Raw genomic sequence first — 25,000 nt, 5'->3', positions numbered from 1 at the left:
GCCAAGCTTCCAGTTTCTACAAGCTAGAGTGTGAAAAGGAAGCGATTCTTGTAGCACTGGCCCACAATCAAATGCAGAGTCCTTCACGTCTGCACATTGCTACATTCCGTCCGTGCAGTCGCTGGCCTGTACTAATGTGCTCCAGAAGGGGATCCCAGATGGGGCAATTTCTGGAGAAAATTCTAATAAATGGTTAGTGAAAGTTGCCGAGCCAGCAATTTTATCCTATTAAGCAATTATACAACGCTGGCTGCGCTAACGAACCATTCCAATCGGTCGCTTCATTTGCAACTTTTTCCGTGACCCAACGAAATTGTCCGATGGTTTGCTTCCTTTCCTTCCTCTTTTTTGATGACTATGCGCACAACCCTTCTGACGCCAGTTCCTGCCGCAGCAACAGCAGGAGCAGCTCGGCTAAAGCTATTACGCTAATGAAAGAGAACAAGCTCGGCACATGGCGTCAGGTCAAAGAGTGTTGAGAATCGCTAATTATAACGGGACGTTAAGCTGAGTTGCAGCGACCAAGGCGGCAAACTGTACCTTTTGGAGTAGAAATAGGGTGCAGCTATCATTACAAAAGGGGTCAGTATTAACGAAGCTAGTGGTGTTCAGGAGTAGTTGTTGCCTTAAGGGTGGACTAAGCTTAATTCGGGTCCCAAATAGACGCATTTTTGAAGATTTTTTGTGAATAAACCATTCAACCTAATTTTTTCATGTGAATGTCATATTAAACTACAACCTTTCAAGAATATTTTAATGAATTTTGGGGAAGATTTGATTAAAACTTCATACATGGCATCAATTTTAGTAAAGGCGTGTCTGCAAAAATGTATTTTTACGGTGCCCATGATGGATGATGGATCATCCGAACTACGCAAAACAAAATTCTTTTCATAGATTATCAGTTTATAAAGGCAACTCGTCCGAATTTTTGTTGAATTTTCAATTTTTCGATTTTTGGTAGATTTTTTAAGTTGAAAAATTGATCACACTATGATCAAACCGGGTTCGTCGCTTGAAAGGGCAAGTCTTTTGATTCGGACCCAAAAGTGACGAAGAACTTTGACGATTTGTTTGTAGAAAACTATCCACCTGTATATGTTTTTGCAAATGACATAAAACTACTACTTTTCATGAATATTTCATCGTATTTTGGAGACGATTTGTTAAAAATTTCATACAAAAATGATTGGATTGATTTTTTGCGAATTCTCTAACGCATTCAACCATAAAACACATTTTGGACAATCTTCTAAGCTATTCCTTGAGAAAATCGCTTTATACTGCACACTATTGTCCTTTGGAGGTCTTTGTTTGATCTGCAATTCTCATTGAAACATGTTTTTTATCTGCTCAGCATGATCCTTACCTGTTCAGCTTCGACAAAACAAAACGCCTCAAGTAGTTGTACAAAACATTTATTTGTTGCTGCCTTAAGTGACGTACCCAACTGTGTTATACAAAAACAAAAAGAAGAAACGGAGAAACAGAAACACTAACGCAACATAAAAACAACCTAAGTTAAAACAAAACTAAGTAAAGCAAGAATCAAGGGAATGCGTGGAGAGGGGCGACCAAATGAGACTCGATAAATAAATCGCTGCGCCGTCGTCGTCGTTGTCGTGAGATTCGTCCCATTAACCTGCCGCGGCGGTGTCACGGTGCTAAAGTACATCGTACCGTAGCTCCATGGTTCCGAAAATAAGGGGAAACATTAAACCGAATTGCCTTCGTTTTTATCATAAACCCAAACGGGACGAAAGGCACGGCCACGGCACTGGAACCGTAGGGAATGTTTGCTAAAAAACACCGTCAAACCGGTCACACCGGTGCGTTTCGTGCCTCGTGCCTCCGTTACTGCAGTGTAGCCGGTGTTTTGTTGTGATTGGGAATCGTGGTATCCCTCCCCGGGGGTAACGGGGAAGGGTATCTAGCTGCTTAAACACAAGTAAAACCATATGCCCTAGTCCCGGGCGCCAAGCTGCCAGGGTGCGTACGTGTGCCCTGTGCCAAAGGTAGCCAAAACAATCATTCTAATAAAGCGCATTAACTGTTAACGATGCGATGATTCTCCTCGTCCCGATGAATGCTCGTTTCTGCCTTCGATCGTGACGTTCCTAAGCGTCTTAACCTTAACATTACATAAAACTGGCAATGTGCTTCCGAGAACGGTTCGGTTCGGTTCGGTTCGGTTACTTTGGGAAATAAGAAAAACCGATTCGATTGTTCGCGCGCGGTACAATTCGGTGGGGTGTAAGGGAGGGTAACGGGACTCAAAGTCAAAACGGTCTTTGACTCTTCGTCTCCAACGTCTTGCTACTTATAACCTTTTTCGACTTCTTAAGGGACCGTGAACCTATTGGACTTATGCCAAACTTTTGTCCATTGTCCGCAACGGAATGATTGCGATTCTCTCTAAAGCCTCTACGGTAATATTGCGTGTCTTTACGAGCCATTTGTTCTCCTTCGGTCAAAGGACTCTCTCTCTCTCTCTCTGGATCTAGATCGCAGATCACTGCTGCTCGTGCTACTTGTCCGTGATTTGCATCAGCGCCATGTACTTGTTGTACTTCGTGTAGTTCCGACGGCCCGTCTCATCGTTCATCAGGACGCCCGCATTCTTGTGGCTCGGATCGCGGATCGTCTTCAGCCGGATGTGCTTCGTGATGTCCCAGCGCCAGTTGGACCGGTACGCGCACAGGGAACACTCGAACGGTTTCTTGTTGAGATGGCCCACGATGTGCACGTGAAAACGGGACGCGGTCGAAGCCCAGAACGAACAGTGCGGACACTTGAACACTTTCTTCATCAGCGTGTTCGAAGTGCCGGGGTCAACCGGTACCCTGCTGATGACCTCACCGTACCCGGGCGCCGTTTCGATACCGCAGTACGTCTGTTGTGTATGCTGCTGCTGCTGCTGCTGCTGGTCTTGGTGCTGCTGATGCTCATCTCCTTCTCGCCCACTATCATCATCGAGTCCTTCCTCTGCTATCGTCACCGATGCACGAACTCTTCCGCTCTGGCCGGTCCTGGTGCTGCCGGTGCCACTACGCTCCAGTTCCGCTCGGCGCACCTCAGCACTGCAGTCCAGTAAACGTTGCCACATGTTGACCGCCGCCACCGTCGTCGTCGTCGTCGTTGTCGGTGTGCTATTGCCATCCGCCGTGCGAGCTGCCGTTGGCTCGGTCTCCTCGAACGAACTCTGTAGTAGCGCCGCTATCAGGTCCTCCTTGTGGGCCAGCTTAATATGGTTCGCCAACGATTCGACCGTTTTGAACGACAGCTCACAGTACACGCAACGCGTCAGTACAATCTGGGTGCCGGTGGGTTCCTCGGCCGTGTCAGCGGTCAGCGCCGATAAGGGCAGTGGCTTTACGAACCTCCGCGAAGCATTTTCCGTGCCCTTGGCACCGCTGGTGACAGGTGAAGTGGAAGCACTGAGCGGAATAAGGTTCGGTATAGGCCGTGGGCGCTTTTTGGGCTTTGTGTCCGCCTCTTCCTCTTCCGTTGAGGCATTGGCATTATCCAGCAGCCTTCCATCATCCTCCTCACCATCGTCGTCGTCATCTGCGTCATTATCGTTGTCCTCATTGGTGGTTCGCCGCCGTGCTGCCTCCTGGATCGTCTGCAAATGGAAGCATTCGGTGTTTGAAAACTTTGAAGCCACTTTCTGAGATACTAGCTTACCTCGCTGGAGTATGGCATGATCTGGTTAAGCTGGTGCAACTCCTCTGCATCACTGGAACCTCCACCCCGGATGAATCCTTTGCTCGCTGGATAGACAAGAGAAGAATAAGGAATAAGTTGTAATACTCGCAAAGGTCGAAGAAGTTCTGGAGCTGAAGCTCACCTGCAATCGACGTACTGGCCACGGATCGTTCCATCTCTTCCAGCAGTTTCGGCAGCCCCGAAGCTGCCACCAGTTGCTGCACATAAGCGGTAGCCAGCTCCCGGTCGGCATCGTTCGCCCGCATTAAAAACCGAGCATTACCACTACCACTGCTTCCCCCCTGATGATGATGATGATGATGATGATGAAGCACCTCATTCGCCCCCAGATAGCCTGTGCTCCGGCCCTGGATACGATTCCGTCGTCCACCGAACGACGAGCCGGATGATGTGGACGAGAAAGACGATCCGGACTTTTTGATACCATCCACCGAACCATGCACCATCTTCATATGCCGCACAAGCTTCTGGTAGTGGCGTGAAGCGTACAGACAACGTTTGCACTCATTGATCACGATCTTCTCCCCATGTGTATCCCGCAGATGGGTTAAATATTTGCGTGGATTCTGCGTAAAGTACGTACAGCGACCGCAGGAGTAGTTGCGCTTGATCTTGCACTGTGGTAGATGCTGTTCATCTTGCTGTGGACCATCACGTGCCGCCGGTTGCTGATGATCACGATCCATCTCGGCGTCCGGGCGCGATGATGGCGGTGGTGGTGAAGACGACGAACCCCCGGCACCGAACGGTGTATCCTCGAGCGTTTGGCGCCAACCGGGCTCCAGGAGCACCTGTTGCTGATGCTGATGGAGAGCGATCGGTTCGTCCGGTTCACCGAGATGTACCCGCTCACCACTGACCACACGGCGCACGATCAACTTATCACCGGAACGTTGCACCATCGATGGTGCCACATCCATCCTGGAACACACTCGCACTCGCACGCACACAGATCACTGATCCTGAAGAGGGAACTGAGCTACAGAAGGGCAGAAAACAGAACAGAACACAGCGTGGCCACGGTGGCCACGGTTTGTCACTTGCAAAACTCGCCAAAGATGAATTAGTATTCCTCTCTAGTGTCCGCGTGCGCTCACACTGCGCTACCATAATAGCTGGCCTCTTGGCTTAGAGATCGGGGTGACACACTATCTTCGACCGTCGATCGGACGGAGTCGACATTCGTGGTGCGACCGCGTGCACATGCTGCGTATGGGAGAGTTCGGAACACCATTTGCGGCAAAAGAATGCCTTGACATAGTTCTTGGAGAGCAGAGGCAGAGTAGCGCGCGCCGCGAATGCACCAAACACACATACACGCGCGTGCATCGAGAGAAGAAGAAAGAGAGCGAACGTGTGCGATCGCATGCGAGTGAGAGTGAGAAACGTTCAAGAACGTCGTCGTCGTCGTCGCCGTCTGCGATCCATCGTTAGAACAAGAACTTGATCTTACACACGCGGCGCGACTTGCCGAGACGGTGCCAGCAAGCGAGCAGAGGCGAGCGAGCAAGCGAGCGAACGAGAACCCCCCATTGGGTCTGGTCTTGTCTTGACCATGAAGCGTCGTCGACGTCGTCGTCGGCTCAGCGTCGTTATGTAATGACGCGCGGTGGTCCCGTGGCCACCACAACTCCCTCTCCCTCCCCTTTTTGCACTGCACCACGCAGCGAATGCACTGTAACGTGAGCTAAGTGTACACGGCCGGTCCTCCGCAGCCCTCCGCCTTCCTTCTGTTGCTCTCTCTTGCGCTCTCACTCGTTCTCCCTCGCTCTCTCTCTCTCTCCCTTTCTTCTATTACTATTTGTGCTTCAATAGTTTTTGCAACAACAAAAAAACAACGAAGCAATGGTAAGACGAAGAAAACCTTCTTATCTCGCATGTGGACGCATCACAGAACGCAGGAACGGGCGCGCGATGGCGCCATCACTGCACTCGAGATCACTGGTTGGTGTTCCGTGTTCCGATCCAAGCAACACACCATACCATTGCCATCGCTCCAAACGCAATGGCTACTACTGCTGCTGCTGCTGCAGCATCATCATCATCGCGGCTGATAGCTGGTGGCTACTGGGAACCATTCTGGTGGCCCGGGGAACGGTGGCTAGATAGTCACGTGTTTGACGAAGCCTCCCCCCGCGGGGGGGGGGGGGGACGGTACACACCGACTGACACGCATACACACCGCGGACACCGCGGAGAACCATCCACTGAGAACCTGTCGACACGTGCCATTTTTACCTTCGCCATCTTGCCGAGCCCGAAGGAGCGAGCGAGTGAGAGGGAACGGGACGGAGGGAGAAGGTATGGTTCGATCGTCGTAGTAACCCTCGGCACTGGCTTGCTGGCTAATTACTACGCGAGAGATTAGCTTCCTCTCCCGGTTGCTTTGTGCTGCTGATGGCAGCGGTTTTCGAATTGAATTTCAACGAGATGAGAAGCCACCAGAAGATGAGCTCCGCATCGTTGTCTCTTGTCTTGTCTACAACCTTCAGCAACAACAACAACAACAAGAACAGCGGCAATGCACTAAACAATCACGAGTGGAAGTGGATGGGGAGGAAAGGCGGTGGTCTGTTTGGATTGGGTGCAAGGCACGCGGGACACAAAACGCACTGATAACACACCACTGACCAGGAGCGACCAAACACTTGTATTAGAACAATCTGATCTGCGCCTACTATTCGTCGCGATGGTGCGGTGCGTTGACAAGAATGCAACCTTGGCAGCTGGTGATGACGTATGTTTTAGTACACGCATACTAAGATCAAATAGGCCGCCCAGATGGGTGCTGTGATCGATTGCAGTTCGTGATTATCGTGAATTTTCTTGGCTGTACATTTGATTGGAGTCCGCACGACACTCACGGTGACACCACGACGGATCTAACCGTAACCGATCGGGCCCTTGGGCGGATGGCGCGACTCACTCCGTCTAACGCTGATCACTAACTCACTGGCGGATCGCGAGTTGCACTTGCGCTTCGCCGTTGGTTCACTGGAGGAACGAATCTCATCTCATTCGACGTCGCGCGACAAACACAACCCCATCCGCCCATCCGCCCATCCGCCTCATCTGTCCATCCGCCGTTGGACGTTCTAATGCCGCTTAGTGCGCTTCCCTTTTGCCCCCCCCTCTAGTACCCATCATCTGTACCCAGACACACATACAGGCGTTCCGTGGCGTTGATGATGATGCATTAGGAAAAACGCATCGCATTGCGCGCCGAACCACTACAGATGGTGATCAGTACTAGCGGGCACCCTTCCTCCACTTCTCCCTGCCCACAATGAGCCGCGTAGTCCAACACACATCCACACCGTCGCTGACCTTGGTGAAGTGCAGCCGCCAAGTGCATCGCGTTCGCCCTCGTGTGCTCGCACCACTGATCTGTGTATGAGTGTGTGTCTGTTTGAGTGCTTCTAAGGCATCTCCCCTTGGACATGGCACACAAGAAACGTGTTCTGGGTACCCACTACCCTCTATCTATCGGGCTAGATGCACATCTCGTCTACTGCATCTACTGCATCGGCGCCGTGCGCTGAGTCACCGAGGTGCACCGCACCACCGGGTGCCCTCCAAACTTCCACCTTGGGCATCCGAACATCTCCCTCGGCTCCAGCTACTACTAAGCTTTTGCGGTGATGCACTCAACTGCACCGAACGGTGCAGTAGTGTGAGCGCGATTCTTCTCGCTCGTGAGTACATCCGAGGAAAGCTCACCGGAAAGCTTCCTCCAGCAATGCATGCAGCTCCATTCAGGTTTCGGGGATTTTTTTTTCGATTCCTATTTTCCTAGAAATTGTGTGGCGATGTTCGTTGTTGGCAAGCACGATAAAAACGTGACGCTGTTATGTTCTGCCATGGCAGTTTGTTGCATTTAGGCGGACGATTAATCTTTTTATTTTTATTTGAATCAGCGTTTTATGCTATCTGATGCTAATGCGTTTTGGTGCAGCAGGAGCTCTCTTCAATGTTTTCTCTTGTGCATTTTTATCTCGTGCTTTGATTGACATTAAATGTTTCATCTGGGACTTTTTTCTGATATTCGCATGAAATGTACACGCGAAAAATTCTCGTTAATCGAAATTGTCAGTCAAGGAAAAAACGATGAATGCTGAAACTAGTCAATTCTTAGTAGGCAATGTAAATCCTTTGATTGCTTCGATTGCTGATGATTGATTTGTCGTAGCCTACTACGAATTCACTTGTTTCAAAAAACTTTATTCACTGGACAGACAATTTTGAGAGCCCAATTAACCTGAATGTAAAAAGATGTCCTTCAAAGTAAAAAAAAACAAAATTTATAAGGATATTTAATAAGTCATTCGCTAAACAGTAGATTTATTGATGAAATTTTAATGAAATACCAGAGCGTTCATTCGTTTATTGTTAGCTAATGTGTTCCGTGATCGCGGCATCGCTGAAAGCAATTGTATTCACCATGTCATTAGCATCTATTTGCAAATAACAAACAACCCCACTCCAGCATACAAGCACATACCACAACACTTTCCTCCTTTGGCACACGAGAGAGGGTTTGCAGCAGATCAAAAAGTTTCTGTTTCGTTCCGCTTGCGAAAAGCTACTCGGGAAAACTTTTTTTCCCAGCATCCCGTGAACTCTCTCACAATACCTCTGGGTTCGTATTAGTAATGTGTCTGTACCGACGGCCTCTTCCTTCCTTCGTGGTAAGGTGTCGAGTGGAATTCAATTCACCGCGAGTTCGTCGGCCGCGGGAACGCGCGTCTCCTGGCGCGTTAATATTTCACGGCGCGTGTGAAATTGTTTTCCCAACCCACGAAAGAAAAAGAAGCGTGGCGAAGGAGCCACAAGGACTTTCGCATGTGTGGTCCTCCGTTTGGCACAAAAAGAAAGACAAAAGCAGGAACTTCACTTTTGGAACGATTTTCTTTTTTGGCTTAAAAAGTTTCTGGCTTCTAAATCCCAATGATGTGTTTGTCGGAGAAAACTGTCACCTGAGAGCATGCAGGAGCCCACTTTGATTTGTTAGCTAACTCGCTAGCAAAGGCTACTGCATCCAATGGCCGCCGTTTAACATTTCTCCAATATTATTGCCAACATTTGGCCGAAAATTCGCCCACATTAGGCATTACCAGAGTTTCATCACCCTGATCGTGGTCAATTTCAGACGAAAGAAACCGCCAAACCGTTTGGCATAAGCTGCCCTTTCGGCCCAAAATTAGTGGGCTTCACTTCCGGCACTTTTCGGAACAGCAGACGCCAACGTCGAGTGCGCCATTCCTGTTTACGCTTCGCTCGTTATTCGTACCACCTCAAGTACCACCGTCGTGGCCAACGGCACGCGGCAGCTTCCACAGTAACGAAGGCAATAAATTGATATTGCAATCATCGTCAATTTCCGCCAGTTGCGCCATGTGCTGGTGCCATCGCCGGAAGTCTTGGGCCTCGACTGCCTCACTCTCTCTTTTCTTATCGTTTGCTATTTGCTTTCTTGTTTTGCTGCTGGTTTAGCCTGCAAGGATCTATCGTTTACCGAAACCGAAAGGACCAACCAAACGCAAAGAAGCCAGAGGCCAGAGTGAAAGACCAAAAATGTGCTTCTTTTGTCGTCGAACACGATGGCGACGGCATGGTTTAATTGGACTCGCAGCCCCAACAGAGGAGCTCCGTGGCCAGGCGGCGAATAATGAAAGGAAGAGAGGGGTTGGGGAGTCTTTTAGAGTTTTCCTCCTTCGTCTGGCCTCGGCAGGTATCGCCACAAGTCATCCCGTACACCGCAAAGACCACGAATCATTATGATTTTTGAGATTGGTTCAGCGAGGAGGTCCTTCGCCAACAATCGGTGCAAACTGGGAGAATTCGGGGTGCTGTGGACCCGGTTTCGGGTTTCTGGAACCGCACAAAGGCGCCCATAGCGAAGGGTCGCCTCAAATGCTCGTCGTCTAGATTGCAAAATTGGTTTTTCCATCCAAATTGATCTGATTTACGTCCCCTCTCTCTTTTTCTCTCGCTCTCCACTTCATCACGTGGTTCCCGATGGATCTATTCAAAGTTTGTGTCCTAATTTCTGGCTCTCCTTGTCCTCGTCTTCTTCTTCTTCCCCGGGCAGATCACTTCGAATTTGGATGTCTTCATCAGACGGTTCAACGAGATACAGTACTGGGTGGTGACGGAGATCGTGTCGACGACCAACCTGACCAAGCGCATGTCGCTAGTGAAGAAGTTCATCAAGCTGGCCGCATTGTAAGTATCTAGCATCCCTTTGCGACTGCCTCAGTGTGTATTTACATTTCATTTCTTTTGTTGCCTCTTTCCTCCTTCTTGCAGCTGCAAGGAGTACCAGAATCTGAACGCATTCTTCGCCATCGTCATGGGACTCTCGAATACGGCCGTCTCCCGGTTGTCGCTGACGTGGGACAAGCTGCCGTCCAAGTTCCGGAAGCTGTTCACCGAGTACGAGGCCCTGATTGATCCGAGCCGGAACCATCGTGCTTACCGGTAAGGCCTGGGCCCCCGCAGGATTCATTCGTGATGGGCGTGACACGTAGCATCCCCATTAGCAGGGTGGACATCATCGCCCACGTTCTCTTCCGTGTACGAGTGGCACAAATCAAATCTTTTTTTTTCCTAACTTTTTCGGCACTATCAGCACTCCTATCCTCGCCAAATGCATTTTTTTTTCAGTAAATCAATTCCGATCAATCTTGCTCTCCCTGCTCGACGCGAGAACCGTGTTTTCTGCTTCACAGCAAATCCACAAAACACCTACGGTGGCCTCGGCCCGGAAATGAGTTTGATCCCTCCCTTCGAGGTCTCGCACGCCGCATGTTAACACGCCGGCGACAGGGGGCCGGTTGTCAGTTTGATGAATTGAGATGCTGGTGCTGCTGTTGCTGATGGCGCAACAGTTGGCAGCCGGTGACAGCAATGTCTTGCCCGGGAGTGTTATGGTGTCCGGAATAACAGAGCAGAACGCTTCCATCAGGATCAGAGCAGGACAGCGCAGCAGCACTCTAGGACGTGGGATGCCGATGAGTTGCTCCGTAATGCGAACGATGTTCGAGCTTCTCCGGTCCATTCGTACGAGGTCCCCCTCTGTGTGAAAGTAGGTCACCAGAAGATGGGTTCTATCCCTATCGTGTGACGCCTAGATCACAGATTGGATCTTTATTTCGAGAATCCTCAGGCTAGGCAGACGGCATTTAAATACCTGAACGAGGTGACTGTCACCTTTCTCCCACAACGGTCTAGACTAGATAACTCATCCATGGAGTGCTTCCTGGAATCAACTTCTCGCTAGGGCCATCCTGGCCCCCCTCCCGGCACATGTGTGGAGATTAAAGATTGAAAATCAAATTAAATCTCTACCCGCCCGGGGGAGTCGACTTTGGTTTCGGGTGTAAGCTACACACTGGCTGGTTCGTTCGTCGTCTCCTGCATGAAGGGCACGCAGATTACGTGATAATAGCCTAATCTTTTCGACCGAGCAAAGCCTCCATTTCCATCAGCCACCAGCGCGTGTGGTCGGTCTCTCAGTTCAGCAGCAAGTTTAAATAAACACTTTCGCATCGTGCCCTTCGATGGCACGCAGGCTCTGGCAGGGCTCGCCACTAGACTGATGGAGTGTTGCTCCTACTCGTCGTCATGTGAGACACGTTCGACCGGCGAACGAGCGACATGAGGAGTAGAGTGGCGTTGGCAGAACTTTATCACCAACAAGAAAAGGACATATATCCCCACGAAAATTGATCATCATCTGCCCTGGGACACCTACCAACGGGATGTTGGCAAAAGGAATGTCAAAAAAAAACCCCGATAGCTTCTCGTCTTGCTCTCGCCCTGGTGGCGCATCCGACAGGAAGGAAGTGAACGTCGCTATCAAAATGGTCTAGAAAAAAGGAAGAAGAGCTGAGAAGAAGGTACAGAGGGAGAGAGAATGAGGGAGTGGAAGCAAAGATATGTGGCAAGCAATGATTATTATACCTTCACTCAGCCGGCCTCAGCATAATAGAGCCGATGCTGGGAAATCGATACACTCCTCCTCCTTCCGAGTGGGCGCCAACTGCCAGGTGATGGTGCTGTATGCTACTAGACTACTAGACATCGCAAGTAACGGTGAGCTGCTGAGGTGTATTGTGAGGTTGAAAATTGGAAAAAGTTCGTTAGAAAAGTTCTCCACTGTGGCTTTCAACGAAACGCACACAGACACAGATGGTTTCGTACGTAATCTTCGGTTCAATAGAGAAATCAAGAACTTGACTTTCGTCCGCTGCCATTCACTCGCTCGCTATACCTCTCGTTGCCTCCGTAGCCGCCTCCCCTGCCACTGCACAATGCTGTGGGGTGGGGCCAACCCCCTGACTGGGTTTGAAGAATTGGGAAATTAGTTAGATCGACTTCTGCTGCTTCCGTTTGGGACGCCGAGTGGGTTATGAGAGTGGGTGTCGTTTGCTTCTGCTGGCTTTTGGCTTCAGTTTGCACGTGTCATATCTCATTTTTAAGAACGCTTTTCTAACGCCAGCGCAAGGAATTTATCTAGCCAAGGAAGCCAGAATACATTCTTTAACATCAAAAGTGACTAGAAACTGAAAACCGTCTATTCTTCATCACCTTTCCTGCGATTGATCTAAATATTCTTTGAAACCTTCTTCAAAGTTTTCTGCTGACGCTGATAATGCAGACAATTGATTTATCTTCGTGTTACGAAATCACTTATTTCACAAAATCACAAATTAAGAGTTATCAGCTTTTAATCACTTGACGTTTTGTTTGGTCCGAGAAAAAGACTGATTCCTATGGCTACTACTATTGTACAAAAAAGCGTTCTTGATTAGAGAGCGGTTACCCGAGAAAAAAAACTGCCGCCTACTGCCAGTAGTCGTTTGAGGCGAGTTAGAGAAAATGAAATAAGCATAATTCAAGGAAAGAATAGCGGCCATCCCCTGCTCGACTGCTTGTTTTAATCCAATTTAGTTTTAATTTTTTGCTTTCCCCTTTTTCGCTTTTCTTCTCTGCCCCAGCATGTCGGTTGGTAAGCTGCAACCGCCCGTGATCCCGTTTATGCCGCTCCTGCTCAAGGATATGACGTTCGCACACGAAGGCAACAAGACGAGCCTGGACGGGCTGGTGAACTTTGAGAAGATGCACATGATGGCGCAAACGATGCGAACGGTGCGCTTCTGTCGATCCCGACACTTGGGTATGGTACCATTCGCCGCAGCAGTAGCAGCAGCAGCTGTGACTCCGATCTCATGCTAATCCTCTGCTTCCTGTTATCCCTTTTTGCAGTACTGGACCCTCCGTCACCGAAGAACGAGAACGAAATCCGCAACTACATCCGATGCTTCCGGACAATCGATAACCAAAGAGTGCTGAACTCGATGTCGCAGAAGGTGGAACCGCGACGTTCTTAAGCCGTGAATCAGCAGCAGCAGCAGCAGCAGGACCAAGACGAGATACTGGTGTAAGAAGGAGCTGGTTTCATGAGACCAAACCACGGCAGTGGCAGCACCCTAATCATACCTGTGGCTGATGCTGTGCCTGCCGTCTGCTCTGCCGTCGATGGTACGGATGGTAGCTTCGAGCACAATCACAGTTTCGGTTGGCACATTAACGTCTAACACGTGGCCAGCGTCGTATCCGAAGACGCTGCACTTGTGAAAAGTATTTATTATCTACTACGTTCCCATCCCGTTCGTCACCGGCGGTCGTTCGTTTGTTCTGTTCACCGTTGGCAGCGAAAGAGCTCGAGTCATACCCATCCAGGGGATCCACGGTGGATCGCGTTGCGTTTGCGTTTAAGTTGCGCTGTACAAAGAGTGTAAAAATCTCGTTTCTAATTTTCGACGCCCCCTACCTAACAGTATCCATGTGTATCTCATGACCCAGGCGTTTTATGATTTTAAGTATTTGCTAAGGATTTAATTTGTTTTCAGTTAATAAATTTTATCACCAAACACCACCAAAAACCGTTCGAACAAAACGTTTGAATTCATTTTATATTTTCTACTCTTCCGCTGCTACTCAAGTGCACTGTTGAATTTGGACGCACAGCTTGGCTTGTTGGCTTCCGCTTCTCGCGCAGCTGGTCTGCTCTTTAGATTTCCGTTAATCGTTACCGGCATTTGTCTGGCGCAGAAATGGCTGCAAGCTAGAAAGACTTTATCAATTGCATAGCTAAATGCGACAACCAACCGGAAATAGAGATCCAACTTACATTACCGTCAATGTCAATACATAGCAAAGGTATAACCATATAAGGCTACAGATGCACCACTTGCAACTGAGAGGGCACTGGGCATCCATCAATTTGTACTCACGCTGTACTGCAATAGTGGCTGTTAGGCAAGGAAGTGGATAAAAGATGAAGATTCTACTCTATTTACAATAGCAAATTCCAGAGACTACAGACTATAGAAGGTACCTATTTACAAACCATTCGTCTGCAGTTCCCCATGTACCACTCACTCACACCGACTCCCGACTTTCGTGCTGAACTGCACCGTGGAAATCTTTGGCTGGACCAAAGCTGGTTACTCCGCAGTGGTGCAGTTCAGTTCGTAACTAGATAGTTTAGTTCCTGGACTCCTTCTTCCTAACATGAAAATACACTTCCTTTCGCTAGTACACTAGGCTTGATGGATTTGATGAAGCAGCTAAAGCTCTATTCTCTGAGAAAACAGTACGTGCTGGTGGCTGCGGAGAGTGTCCTTTTTATCGATGTATTGACTATAGGTGTATTAGGAACAATGCAAATGGAACTAACGAAACAATAGATTCTGACACCTTCGGCTTCAATTTAACAGGCAAACAAAACAGAAGAAAAAAAAACACACTACAATATGTACAACCCCGATGTGAATGTGATTTAGCGGACAATCTCTTGGCAAGGAACAGAAGAAGGAAAAAAACAAATAGAAAAATACCAAAACACATCTGCTCCACTGTGACCTTGACCCACAGGACAGGGGCATGCAGAGTTGTATAGTGAACGGAAAGCCCAACCAACAATGGAACCTTCCACCGATACCAAACAAAATAAACAATCACAAACCAATAGAAGAAAAAAACAACCGCGTAATACAGCATAAGTGTTCCGCTCCATAGTGCGTCGTCATTAGGGCACCGCATCGGCATTCACTTCAATGTCACGAAATGCAATCACGATGTTTTCCCCTCTCGGTGGTATAGTCCTTCTCTTTATCTCGGTGGTTTAGAGTGTAGTATAGTGTGGTAGCTGTAGTGGGCAACTAGTGTCGAACGGGCCGACAACTTTAAGATGACCAAAGCCAGCCAGTGGATGAAGGATGAAATTGATGAGACGGATTTATCAAATCAAAAGGTTAACGAGCATGTTGAAAAGATGATCCAAGATGATCCACCGAAGGGGTGGGGGGAAGATTCTTGCAACGCTCGAAATTCAAATCAAGGCGTTTCGTTGCACAAAATCGATGTGATATTGCATCTGGGGCGAAGGGGTTTCCTATCTCAGTTTTACCGAAACGGTTCTATCAGTAAACCAGGCAAATTACTGCAGCTCAACCTCCCAGACCCCCCCGCCTCCCCAAAAGAAAAACGGACAATCAATCCCCGCCACCCAGAAAGAAGGCCACAGAGCCAGCAGAGCGCAAAGCTAGAGATTGAGTTTTCTATGCTAAAGTTATAGGTTGTAATCGGTTAGAGAGTGGCGAAGCGAGTGAATAGCGAGATGTAAAAAAAAACCGCTGCAAAGGAAATCTATATTTGTTGACTCATTCCCGTGCTGTTTTTGGATGTGGCAATGCAAGCATCACCTACATGTTAGAGTTTATATGCTGCAGATATATTTAATAGTGGCTGCAGCAGCCGTATATAAGTAGTAGCAGTAGCAGCAGTAGTAACAGTACTACCAGAGGTAGTTGACGTCGCTAAGACGCTAAGAAATCCTGTGTAGTTGTTAATATCAGCAGTTTACACAACAGTACGGTAACAAAAAAAAACCAAACACCCACAGGAAAACACACGATTTACGTATTTTTCGTCTAGCTTGTAAGGTTTTCGATCGCTAAAACTCTGCATAAATCTTTGAAAAGACTAAAGCGAGATCTCTTGTGGGCTCTAAGGGCAAATGGAAGAATATAGCCTACTATACACATACTCTACATCTCACACTCAGCTGGTAAATGAGCAGAGCGCATCGACCGATTCTAAGGCAAACCGTTTCACACTTGTACCTTCGAGCGTAAGTAGCGAGTTTCAACTTCGGGGAACGAGAACGATCGAGGGATATGATCCACCGAATTATCTGTCATCCACTGATCCACTGAAATACAAAATAGTAGCGTCTTGATGGACAATCATTCGAACCAGAGCGAGGATACCATTTTTAACGATCCAGTATGTTATATAAAGCGTGTTGATAGATTAACTTTCCGTGCCATCCGTGCGCGACCTAGGGGAGGAGGCGATAGGGTGAGAAGTGAGTGGAAATCGAAGTTGAGAAACCATTTGATATGTACTCCTTTCGGTAGAAAGAAACGTAAGCGTCTACCATTTTTTCTAAGGGCCTCTAGTTCTGCGATCGATTGTGATGTACTGTGAAGGTAGGATCTTCTACTCTAACCAACCAACCATTCAATCCTAAACCGAGTGGCAGGCAAATAGTCGCCCTCAGATATACATGCTATTGTCACCTCATTCAGTTTTGCCGGTTTCTGCCATCTGGACCTGTCCACTCTCTCCCTCTCTCTCTGTGCATCCTATAAACCAGGACGTTTTAAAATTTAGGACCGATAAAGCTAAGAATGAGAAGCGCTTGAGAAGGGGGACGAGCGACTAAACCGGGCGCATATGCAAACGTATGTATCTATAGACGGACGCCAAAAAAAAAGTAATAATACAAAAGACAAAAGAAACTGTAAGGATAACTCCAATTTGAAAAAGCGGACAAACTGATGTAAAAAAACAAATACCCAAAGAAACTACCGCCACCATGACAGAAGACCTTGAAACAATAACGTCGTTATCTTTGTACCGTGTGTATGTGTGTGTGGTGTGGTGTGATGTGTGAATGATGCAGTTTGGCTTTCGTCTCTTGCTGGAGAGTGAATGTGTCTCTATCTCAGCTTCTATCAGTACACAGAAATCACGCAGTCACTGTGATCGACTACTAACCGCAGTCTCTTGGTTTGTTTTTCCGGGGAAGGGACGGAAATGGAAGGCACCATAATCAGCGAGACTGTACTAGCACACACTCGGTGAAGTATTTGTAATTAGTGTATTATGTGTTACTGTACATTTCATCATGGTAAACGAAACGAATTCGAAGACACATTCTAAAGCATCCCCCTTTTTCTAGACGACACAAAACGGACACCTCTCGCGCGGTAGAAGAACACTCGGCCAAAGTTATCCGCTTGGCCATAGACACCCCCCCGGGGAGTGGTAGTAGAAGTAGTGCTAGTATCGGCAGCAGGGCCCTTTCCCTATCTTCTGTATTGTGTACATGTTGAGGAAGCACTAGCGACTCCACCGAGAGTAAAGCGACGGAAATGAATATTAAAATATCTCCCTTTTTCTAAATGCAACTCTTTAGTGTACGTTGTTGAAAGTGTTTATTAGTGTGTACAATGGTATAGATTCCCTCTTCTCTCCCTGGAAAACCCGGACATGTGTGTAGAGGCAATCAAAATACATTTGTAGTCCCAGTACCACCGACTGTGTGGGAATATGAACTCATACGATATCAAACAATCGATAGAATCGACCCAAACTTGGCGCGGGGGGCGAGTGGTCCGCGAAGAAAGGAATTTTTGCTCTCACAACGCTGTACATGCATGCCTAAATGCACTAAACTCCCTTCTACACTCTAGAATCTAGACTAACTTTTTTCAGTACAAAAAAGTGTCATTAATGCAAGGCGCAGGGTCCGCTGATCGAGAGACTGCGGAGAGATGCGGTGACGCGGTTGAAGTTGAACTAGGAAATAACCCCTGTTTTCTGTAACATACTTGCGGTAGCTATGAATTTAACAATTTAGTAGTTCTATCTTAAAAATTCTCATCTTTCGGATGATGGCGGCACGCGTGGCCACGTGGCACGAGAAGGGGTTTGGCGGGAAGAGTGGGACGACGAGAAAGGGTATAATAATGTAATTGTGGCGCTGAATTGATCATCTAATAATAAAAAACCAATCAGAAAAACAACCATTCACGTATTTTTTCACACTTTTACGGGTTAATTCAATCCTTTTTTGGCGGGAAAACCCGGCGACACGTGTTGCTCGGATTGAAAACGGCGGTTTTCAAATACTTGCTGGAACCGCGCAGGCCCGATTCAAACACGATTCGAGCCAATTCGCTCGACTGTTAACCGCGACTGCTCGTATCTTGCCGCCTTCTGCCGATTGCTCGATTCCTCGCAGAAAAAAAATCATCTCGCGAAAAGGGAAAAATAACAAAAATCTCAGCAGGCGCGCGCGTTTCCCGTTCCCCAAAAACACTGAGCAATCTTAGCAGCCTACTAGCACCGAAAAGGACCGTCTAAAAATGGCCGTTTTAGCGTCGGATCTCAAGCTGCTGTGGGCCTTCCGGGGCACTTTCGGCCAGGTAAGTTGTTCCCGGTGGTGCCCCGTCGATGAAGAAAATGTGGACGGTTTGGAGAGCGATCGTCGCGATTTAGCGATTCCAGAACATTCCAACCCGTCGTGAACGGTTATCCTTTCAAGGATTCTGCGGGTGTCTCGTGACGCACAGACGGCCCCCTCTGGCCTTTCGCCTCACCTTCAATTATTACTTTGTCGCTCCGCTGTGTGGTGCTCCGCGGGTGCCGTGTGGTTAACCTTTGCCATTATATAATGAGCAATACGTGTTCTTAAACAGGAAATGAAAGCATTTCGTTAACCTGGCCCCCGGTTGTTTGCGTAGTCACCTTCCAGAAAATGTGTGTTCCCGTTCACGGTCGCGTGCCTGTCTGGCCGAATAATCGGAAAGTGGTGGTACGGGTCAATGAATGGGGCACGTAATTGAATTGCGCGACCCCGCGCCACCGTGTGGCCCCGTCCGCCTGTTTACGCATTCAATTTGTCTTCACACATTATCAGAGCTGATAGCCGAAACCACCCGGGATCCCGTCGACGCGAATCAATTCTGACCGCGACGGCGACGGTTGCCGACACGCTCAGCTGATTTGATTATTCCGCGCATTAACGAGGTGCCGTCAAATGGCAAACGGACATCACAAGACCAGACGCTAGACAGCAGCTCCCCACCATTCATGCTTATCGCTTCTCTCGTTCTTGCTGCTTCTTCACCAGATCCGTAACGTGCACCTAGCGGTGGCCAACAATGCGGCCGCAAAGAAAGTCAAGAAGTTCCAGATTTACCGCTGGAATCCGGATCAGCCCGACCAGAAACCGTACAATCAGGTGAGTGCGTCTAGTCACCCGGATAATTTCACAACGTTACGCAATGAGCTTGATCTGTAACCCCGGGCGACTTTCCATTGCCTTCTAGACCTATGAGGTGGACCTGAGCGCTTGCGGACCGATGGTGTTGGATGCGCTGATCAAGATCAAGAACGAGATGGATCCGACGTTGACCTTCCGCCGGTCGTGCCGTGAAGGTATCTGTGGCTCGTGTGCCATGAATATCGGTGGCACAAACACGCTCGCTTGCATTAGCAAGATCGATGCGGATAATCTGGACAAACCGACGAAAATCTACCCACTGCCGCACATGTACGTGGTCAAGGATCTGGTGCCGGATATGAACAACTTCTACAACCAGTACCGCTCGATCCAGCCTTGGTTACAGCGCAAGTAAGTCCCGTTCGGTCCCAGGCAGCGCTTATCTCGTGGCGCTTTTATGGATGTGATTAACGGTGTTTTGCTTGTGTTTTTTTTTTTGTTTTCGTTTGTAGGAACGAAACCGGCGAAAAGAAGGGCGATGCCCAGTACCTCCAGTCAGTGGATGATCGAGCCAAGCTCGATGGACTGTACGAGTGCATCCTGTGTGCGTGCTGCTCCACGTCTTGTCCCTCGTACTGGTGGAACGGTGATAAGTACCTTGGACCGGCCGTGCTGATGCAGGCTTACCGGTGGATTATTGATTCGCGTGACGAAAGCACGGCCGCCCGGTTGGACAAGCTCAAGGATCCGTTCAGCGTGTACCGGTGCCACACGATCATGAACTGCACCCGGACGTGCCCGAAGGGTCTGAATCCGGGTAAGGCGATCGCCGAAATCAAGAAGCTACTGTCCGGCATCGCAAAGAAGGACGCTCCGGGACTCGAGACGGCGGCTCTCCACGCCAAGTAAACGATGAGTGCGACCCCCGGTAGCGCCCCAATTGCAGATGGAACACTAGACGAAGAAAAGTATTTCGATACCAAAAAGTAATGCACTAGAGGCGAATATTTTCATCCATCCTCCTCCGACGCTACGCCGCAGTACATCTGGCCGCTCGGAGGAATCTAATTAGGATGCGTCGTAGTGAGCACTATCAGCAACCCCTAACCCGGGGGACAGCGAGAATGAAGGGTCTCACTGTACAAACACTGCGCAACACTCGGTAAACAACCAAAAAGGCAAATGTCGAACAAATATTTGTTAGTGAAGCTGTGAAAACAACCTAGCTTAGTTTTTGTGCTATTAGAACCGTTAGATTTTTCATTGCCACCGTGCGCCACCCAGCTTTACGCGCAGTAAACATCCATCAACAACATCATCGCAGCAGCAGGCCCTCGTCATCGTCGTCGTCGTCGGATTGTGCTCATTTCGTCGACATAAATTATTTATGTTTCGTAGCAAAATATGAAAAGAGAAGAGGCATAATAAACCAACAGTTAAACATATGCTCAGTTATGGGCAACCAAAACATGCACGTTCTTAATGGGTTTTTATGTTATTTCTTTAGTTTTTGGGGTTTGAACACCTTAATTTTGCGGGTTTTTTTCAGTAATGTTTTTATAGCAACATGGTGATTCAAATTTTAACGGCATCCGACAGTGTTGCCAGCTGCTGACACTGGAAGCGTGTGTACGTGCTCGGTTTCAAAACTTATGCTGTCAACCGCTGCGGTGACGTCATGAACTTTTGTCCCTCGAGTTTTCGTTTGTAATTCTGTGCTGTAAAAATGATCAAATAACGTTGTAAACGCCACCAACCATCACTGGAAAGGTAGTTAATCGACGCGCAAGGATACCGTGCATCGGGGTAAGTAGAAATATCTGGAATTGAAGTTGAAAAAGTGTGTATAAATCATTTTTGAAAAGCCAACCAAAGCGCCGCTAGGTTCGGTCGATACGCGCGGTAGCACCGCGGCGTCGTCGTCGTCGCCATCGCCCTCACCTCGTCGCCACCCTCCTTCTCTTCCGGGCGACGGGTAAACGCGCTCGGTTTTGTTTGTGCTCTCGAGGGCGGGCAGGTCTCGGGTTCCCGCGAGTTGGGCGGCGGAAGTGTAGAGAGATCTCTCTTCGCTAGGTGGCTTGCTGCGTTTCCCTCCATTTTGCTGACGGACTTTGCGTGAGCAGAGCAGGCTGTGGCCAACACGGCGGCCGCGGGACAAGTGAAATTGTTTATTTTTAACCTCGTCTCCCCCGTCTGCCCTTCCCTCGCTGGTCCCGTGATGATCGATGCGAAGGAAGGGCCCTTGAAAAAGGGCACGAATGCCACGCACCACGCACAAGTGCGATTGTTTGAATTTGATCGTGTAGCACTCCCCTCTCAGGCGATATTCTCCAGGCAGCATAATATTAAAATTCCATACGCGTACCCTTCGTCGATGTTTAGACCACAGCGAAACGGGGAGGGCCATGTTGAAAATTTAATCATCGTTCGAGCAAGATAACCAGTTGCTCGTTAAGATAGCTCAAAGTGCGGCTTGTCTTCTAGCCGAACGCACGCCATCATCAACCCCTCTCGAAGATTCCAATTCTCGCCCCTGACTTGAATGGGAGCGAATGAGCGAGATCGCGTTACCGTTTGGTGAGGAAGCTAATCAAATATTCAGAGGAAAAAGAAACGCAAAACCGTTGACATAGAATATTTTGCGGCTTCGTTTGCTCCGTCGATGGGTGTATGTTACGGCTGGACCAACGGCGCGCTGAAACGATGACGATGAGAGAGGAGGACGTGATATGATCGCGTGAGCCACCTCCACCAACAGACGACGCATGTTGTCTGGGGGATTTAATAATCCAAGTGAGAAGAGCACGAAAGCGAAGAAGCTGGTTGTTCACGTCACTGGTGTATGCGTTGGAACTATTTTTACGATCCTACCCCATCGCATGGCCTGCTGCTAGAACAGCATCATTCGCACCGTGCGATCGTGCTTTTTACCACAGAGTAGCCGCGGTTTCCATTTCTCGTGATGCTGTCCGTTGCATCGGGCAACGGACCATGCGGATTATATTTTTATTCGCAGCTGAATCTCTCGCCTTTGCCATTTCACTTTCGTTGGGTGTGTTGTGTCCCCTCCCGTGAGAGCCGTTTAAATTTAAAGGCAAGCAGCACGTGCTTTTCGGGGGCATGTGAATCATATGGTCACGGAGATGAATTTTTTGCTCTTCGATTCAAACAGCGTTTTCAATTTCTTGATAAATGTGTTTATCAGCGCTGAAACCCTCTTACTCTTTGCTCTTGAAAACCGAGTTCCAGGCTTATGCGTTCGGTGCTTGCTGCCGTAAACGATTAAGTTTCAAACTTGATGCCCTTGTCGCCGAATCGCGTGTGTAGGTGGTAGGTGAATGTTTATGTGGCGTTGGATGGAGCCACCTCTGCGCTAAGAAGGCATGTCCAATCGTGCGTATCCAGCATGTTTGTTCTTGGGTTGTAAACGCAAACGAGAAAAAAACCTTGGCTCATCTAAGTAGCCCAGGTAACGAAGGGCGACACCGTGGTGGCCTACCTGCGTGCGCTATGCTTTTCAATGCGTGCTATGTTTACCTTTATTTTTATAAAGACCATGATACCCGGAGCTGGTATGAATGAAGACAATCGCTTTATCATCTTATCTTTACCTTATCTGTTTACAGATTTCAAGGGCTGAAGATACCAAAAAATTGAAAAAAGGCTTGTATAAGGAAACAGAGATTGTCGTAGAAACCCACCCTTGATAGTCCTAGTGAAGCAGTTGTTGAACGCAGACGACAGGATGTCGGAAATACAGAGTGGAGGTGCGGACCTGCGGCGCCGTTCGCGCTCAATGACGCCCAACAGCTTGAACCTGCGTGTCAGCTCGGATCGTGAGCAGAACGGTTCAGATCCTTCACCCAACCGCAAAACTCGCAAAGCGCCGACCGTCGGTACGATCGAGGAAAAAGATGAGTCTACACCAACGCAGAACCGTGGCAGTTCGGTGCGTAAAACCCGCATCGTCACTTCGGACTACTCATCGGAAGAGACCTCACCGGAGACGGCACGTGCGGCGGCTGCGGCCGTCGCTGCGAATGCTAACGAACAGTTGGCCAAATCGGTGGCACAATTAACAAAATCATCCACCACAACCACCTCAACCACATCCAGCAGCAGCGTGGTCGTCGTCAGTGGAGAAGTACGGGCAGAAGAGAAGAGGATCACCGTAACGAAAGTCAGCAATAATAATGCTGCGTCTGCATCACCAAAGAAAGATACCATCAGTCAGCAGCAGCAACAGCAAAAAGTGCCCATCATCTCAGTGCCTGTGGATGCTCAACCGGCCGCGGCCGGTAAGAGGATCACTTCTTCCAGCAGTACTACCTCCACCAGTACCGTGTCCAGTAAGACCGTTTCCGGTGGGAGCACGATTCGAACGAGCACCCCGAAAAATGCGGTCACAACCAGATCAGCAACTGCAGCATCATCGGCTGCTAAGATCGTGCTTACACCGGAAGAGCTTAAGCAGCACGCTGCATACAAAGAGTACATTGAAGCAGGTGAATACTGGAACAAGTACCCGAAGACGGATTACACCTACTCGGAGCTGTCACCACATCGGCGGGAAGTGGCACCAGGGCTGATTGCCATGCCGAACATGTCTCGACCCAGCCTGTCCAACCATGCCGAGCGAGTTCACACGATGATCCAACGCGACCCGGAACGTGAAACGTACATTCGCGAACGGTACGCCGCGGGAGCTCGGTTCGCTAGGCGCGAAGCACAGTACGATTCTGCCGATGAGGATGATTATTTCTCCCAGCAAGCACACCTGAGACAACAGAAGCGTGTAACCATTGAGAAACGTTCGATAGTGAGCCGTTTCTTCCTGGCAATCGTCACGTACGTGTTCAGTTGCTATGATACCGTTCGCTCAGTGTTTACCAGAAAGTCCGATGAGCAGCAGCAACTCTACTACACGCGCATCGTGGATGAGCGAGGTAATGCTGAATTCAAACTGCCGCTGGAACTGGATCCGATTTTAATCCTTTATCCGTATATTCTAGGATTCTTTGCCCGAGTGTACGGGGCCATCTCGTCGTTCTTCATCCACCTATTCAAGCGCGTCTACTTGCTGATCTCCTCCGTGTTGTATCTGGATGCCTGGTTACTCCAAACGTCTGCTGTCAATCAGGAACAACAGCTTTTGGCTGCTGGGCAACGTAAACGTCGCTTTTTGCTGTTTCTACTGGTGCTGCTACCATTCCTGCTGATTGGTGGTAAGTCGTTGTTCCCTGCATGGGGTTAGATCGATCGATTTCGTAGAGCAGAATGCATCATCCGCGTCCTAATTCACTTCGCGCTAACTAAAGCCATATTATCATTCTCTTTCTCTCTCTTCCTTCCTATTCCTATTCGGTGGTGATCCTTTGTTTTTTTACTGCAGGTACGCTCCTCTATGTCGATCCTTCCACGCTGGAAACAGTTCGCGCAAGCCTTCCGTCCGGCTTGCCAACCATTGAACTGTCACTTCCAGATCTTCCCGCCCTGCCGGAACTGCCGAGCGTCGCTCTACCGGAAGCCGAAACGGTCAAGCAGTATATCGGTGACCGTTGGTCCGATCTTTCGCAACTGAGCGGCGATATGCTCGATCAGCTGAAGCTCGTCTCGCAGAACTCGATCGAAACCGTTCGTGGGCTTTTTGCGACGGAAGACGAGGATTCTGGCGCATAAACTATGAACCACATCATGCCCTAGTTTTGCGAGATTTGTCGTTTTTGCTTTCAATCACATGTGTTTGCCATTTTTTTTTATTGCGAGTGTTTTGCACTTGCACATAGCTGTAAGTTAGGTTAGGCATTTATCTTACGAACTATGCTCTGTGCATTCAGTTTGTATTTAGTTTTTTTCCCTCTGATTTGTTTGAAGTTGCTGTTTTTTACACGACACTCCTCATGT

The 25,000-nt window shown here is 48.7% G+C and overlaps 4 protein-coding genes across 15 annotated transcripts in view; 3 read left to right on the top strand and 1 right to left on the bottom strand.

The window, feature by feature from the left end:
- Positions 1 to 17,846, top strand: part of LOC126579128 (rap guanine nucleotide exchange factor 4) — a 105,375-nt gene extending 87,529 nt beyond the window's left edge. For all 7 annotated transcript variants that reach the window (XM_050242444.1, XM_050242445.1, XM_050242443.1 and 4 more), the window contains 4 exons: positions 9,821 to 9,954; positions 10,039 to 10,209; positions 12,732 to 12,910; positions 13,000 to 17,846. In XM_050242444.1, coding sequence (XP_050098401.1) covers positions 9,821 to 9,954; positions 10,039 to 10,209; positions 12,732 to 12,910; positions 13,000 to 13,124 — 609 coding nt within the window. In that variant the 3' untranslated portion in view covers positions 13,125 to 17,846. The remainder of the gene's footprint in view (positions 1 to 9,820; positions 9,955 to 10,038; positions 10,210 to 12,731; positions 12,911 to 12,999) is intronic.
- On the bottom strand, positions 1,403 to 6,702 carry LOC126579129 (uncharacterized). 6 transcript variants are annotated; one of them, XM_050242452.1, is made up of 4 exons: positions 6,594 to 6,702; positions 3,851 to 4,708; positions 3,688 to 3,773; positions 1,403 to 3,625 (listed from the first exon to the last, which is right to left on the bottom strand). In XM_050242452.1, exons 2-4 carry the CDS (start codon positions 4,647 to 4,649, stop codon positions 2,528 to 2,530), a joined length of 1,983 nt encoding a protein of 660 aa, XP_050098409.1. In that variant the 5' UTR covers positions 4,650 to 4,708; positions 6,594 to 6,702; the 3' UTR covers positions 1,403 to 2,527. The 6 variants fall into 6 exon arrangements, with proteins under 6 accessions (XP_050098409.1, XP_050098408.1, XP_050098410.1 ...); XM_050242451.1 differs by having other exon boundaries at positions 6,408 to 6,684; XM_050242453.1 differs by having other exon boundaries at positions 6,448 to 6,684.
- Positions 17,847 to 18,125: 279 nt separating the features above from the next.
- LOC126576210 (succinate dehydrogenase [ubiquinone] iron-sulfur subunit, mitochondrial) lies at positions 18,126 to 20,566 on the top strand. Its single transcript, XM_050237387.1, has 4 exons — positions 18,126 to 18,296; positions 19,004 to 19,114; positions 19,203 to 19,507; positions 19,609 to 20,566. Exons 1-4 carry the CDS (start codon positions 18,237 to 18,239, stop codon positions 20,003 to 20,005), a joined length of 873 nt encoding a protein of 290 aa, XP_050093344.1. The 5' UTR covers positions 18,126 to 18,236; the 3' UTR covers positions 20,006 to 20,566.
- An 83-nt stretch (positions 20,567 to 20,649) lies between these two features.
- Positions 20,650 to 25,000, top strand: part of LOC126575548 (klaroid protein) — a 9,311-nt gene continuing 4,960 nt past the window's right edge. Inside the window, exons 1-3 of the mRNA XM_050236293.1 lie at positions 20,650 to 20,902; positions 22,723 to 24,042; positions 24,109 to 24,321. Coding sequence (XP_050092250.1) covers positions 22,842 to 24,042; positions 24,109 to 24,321 — 1,414 coding nt within the window. The 5' untranslated portion in view covers positions 20,650 to 20,902; positions 22,723 to 22,841. The remainder of the gene's footprint in view (positions 20,903 to 22,722; positions 24,043 to 24,108; positions 24,322 to 25,000) is intronic.

Source organism: Anopheles aquasalis, chromosome 3 (genome assembly GCF_943734665.1).
Source record: "Anopheles aquasalis chromosome 3, idAnoAquaMG_Q_19, whole genome shotgun sequence".
Classification (NCBI taxonomy): Eukaryota; Metazoa; Arthropoda; class Insecta; order Diptera; family Culicidae; genus Anopheles; species Anopheles aquasalis.
Note: the sequence above shows the minus strand (reverse complement) of the source record. Positions and strands in the feature narration are given on the sequence as shown.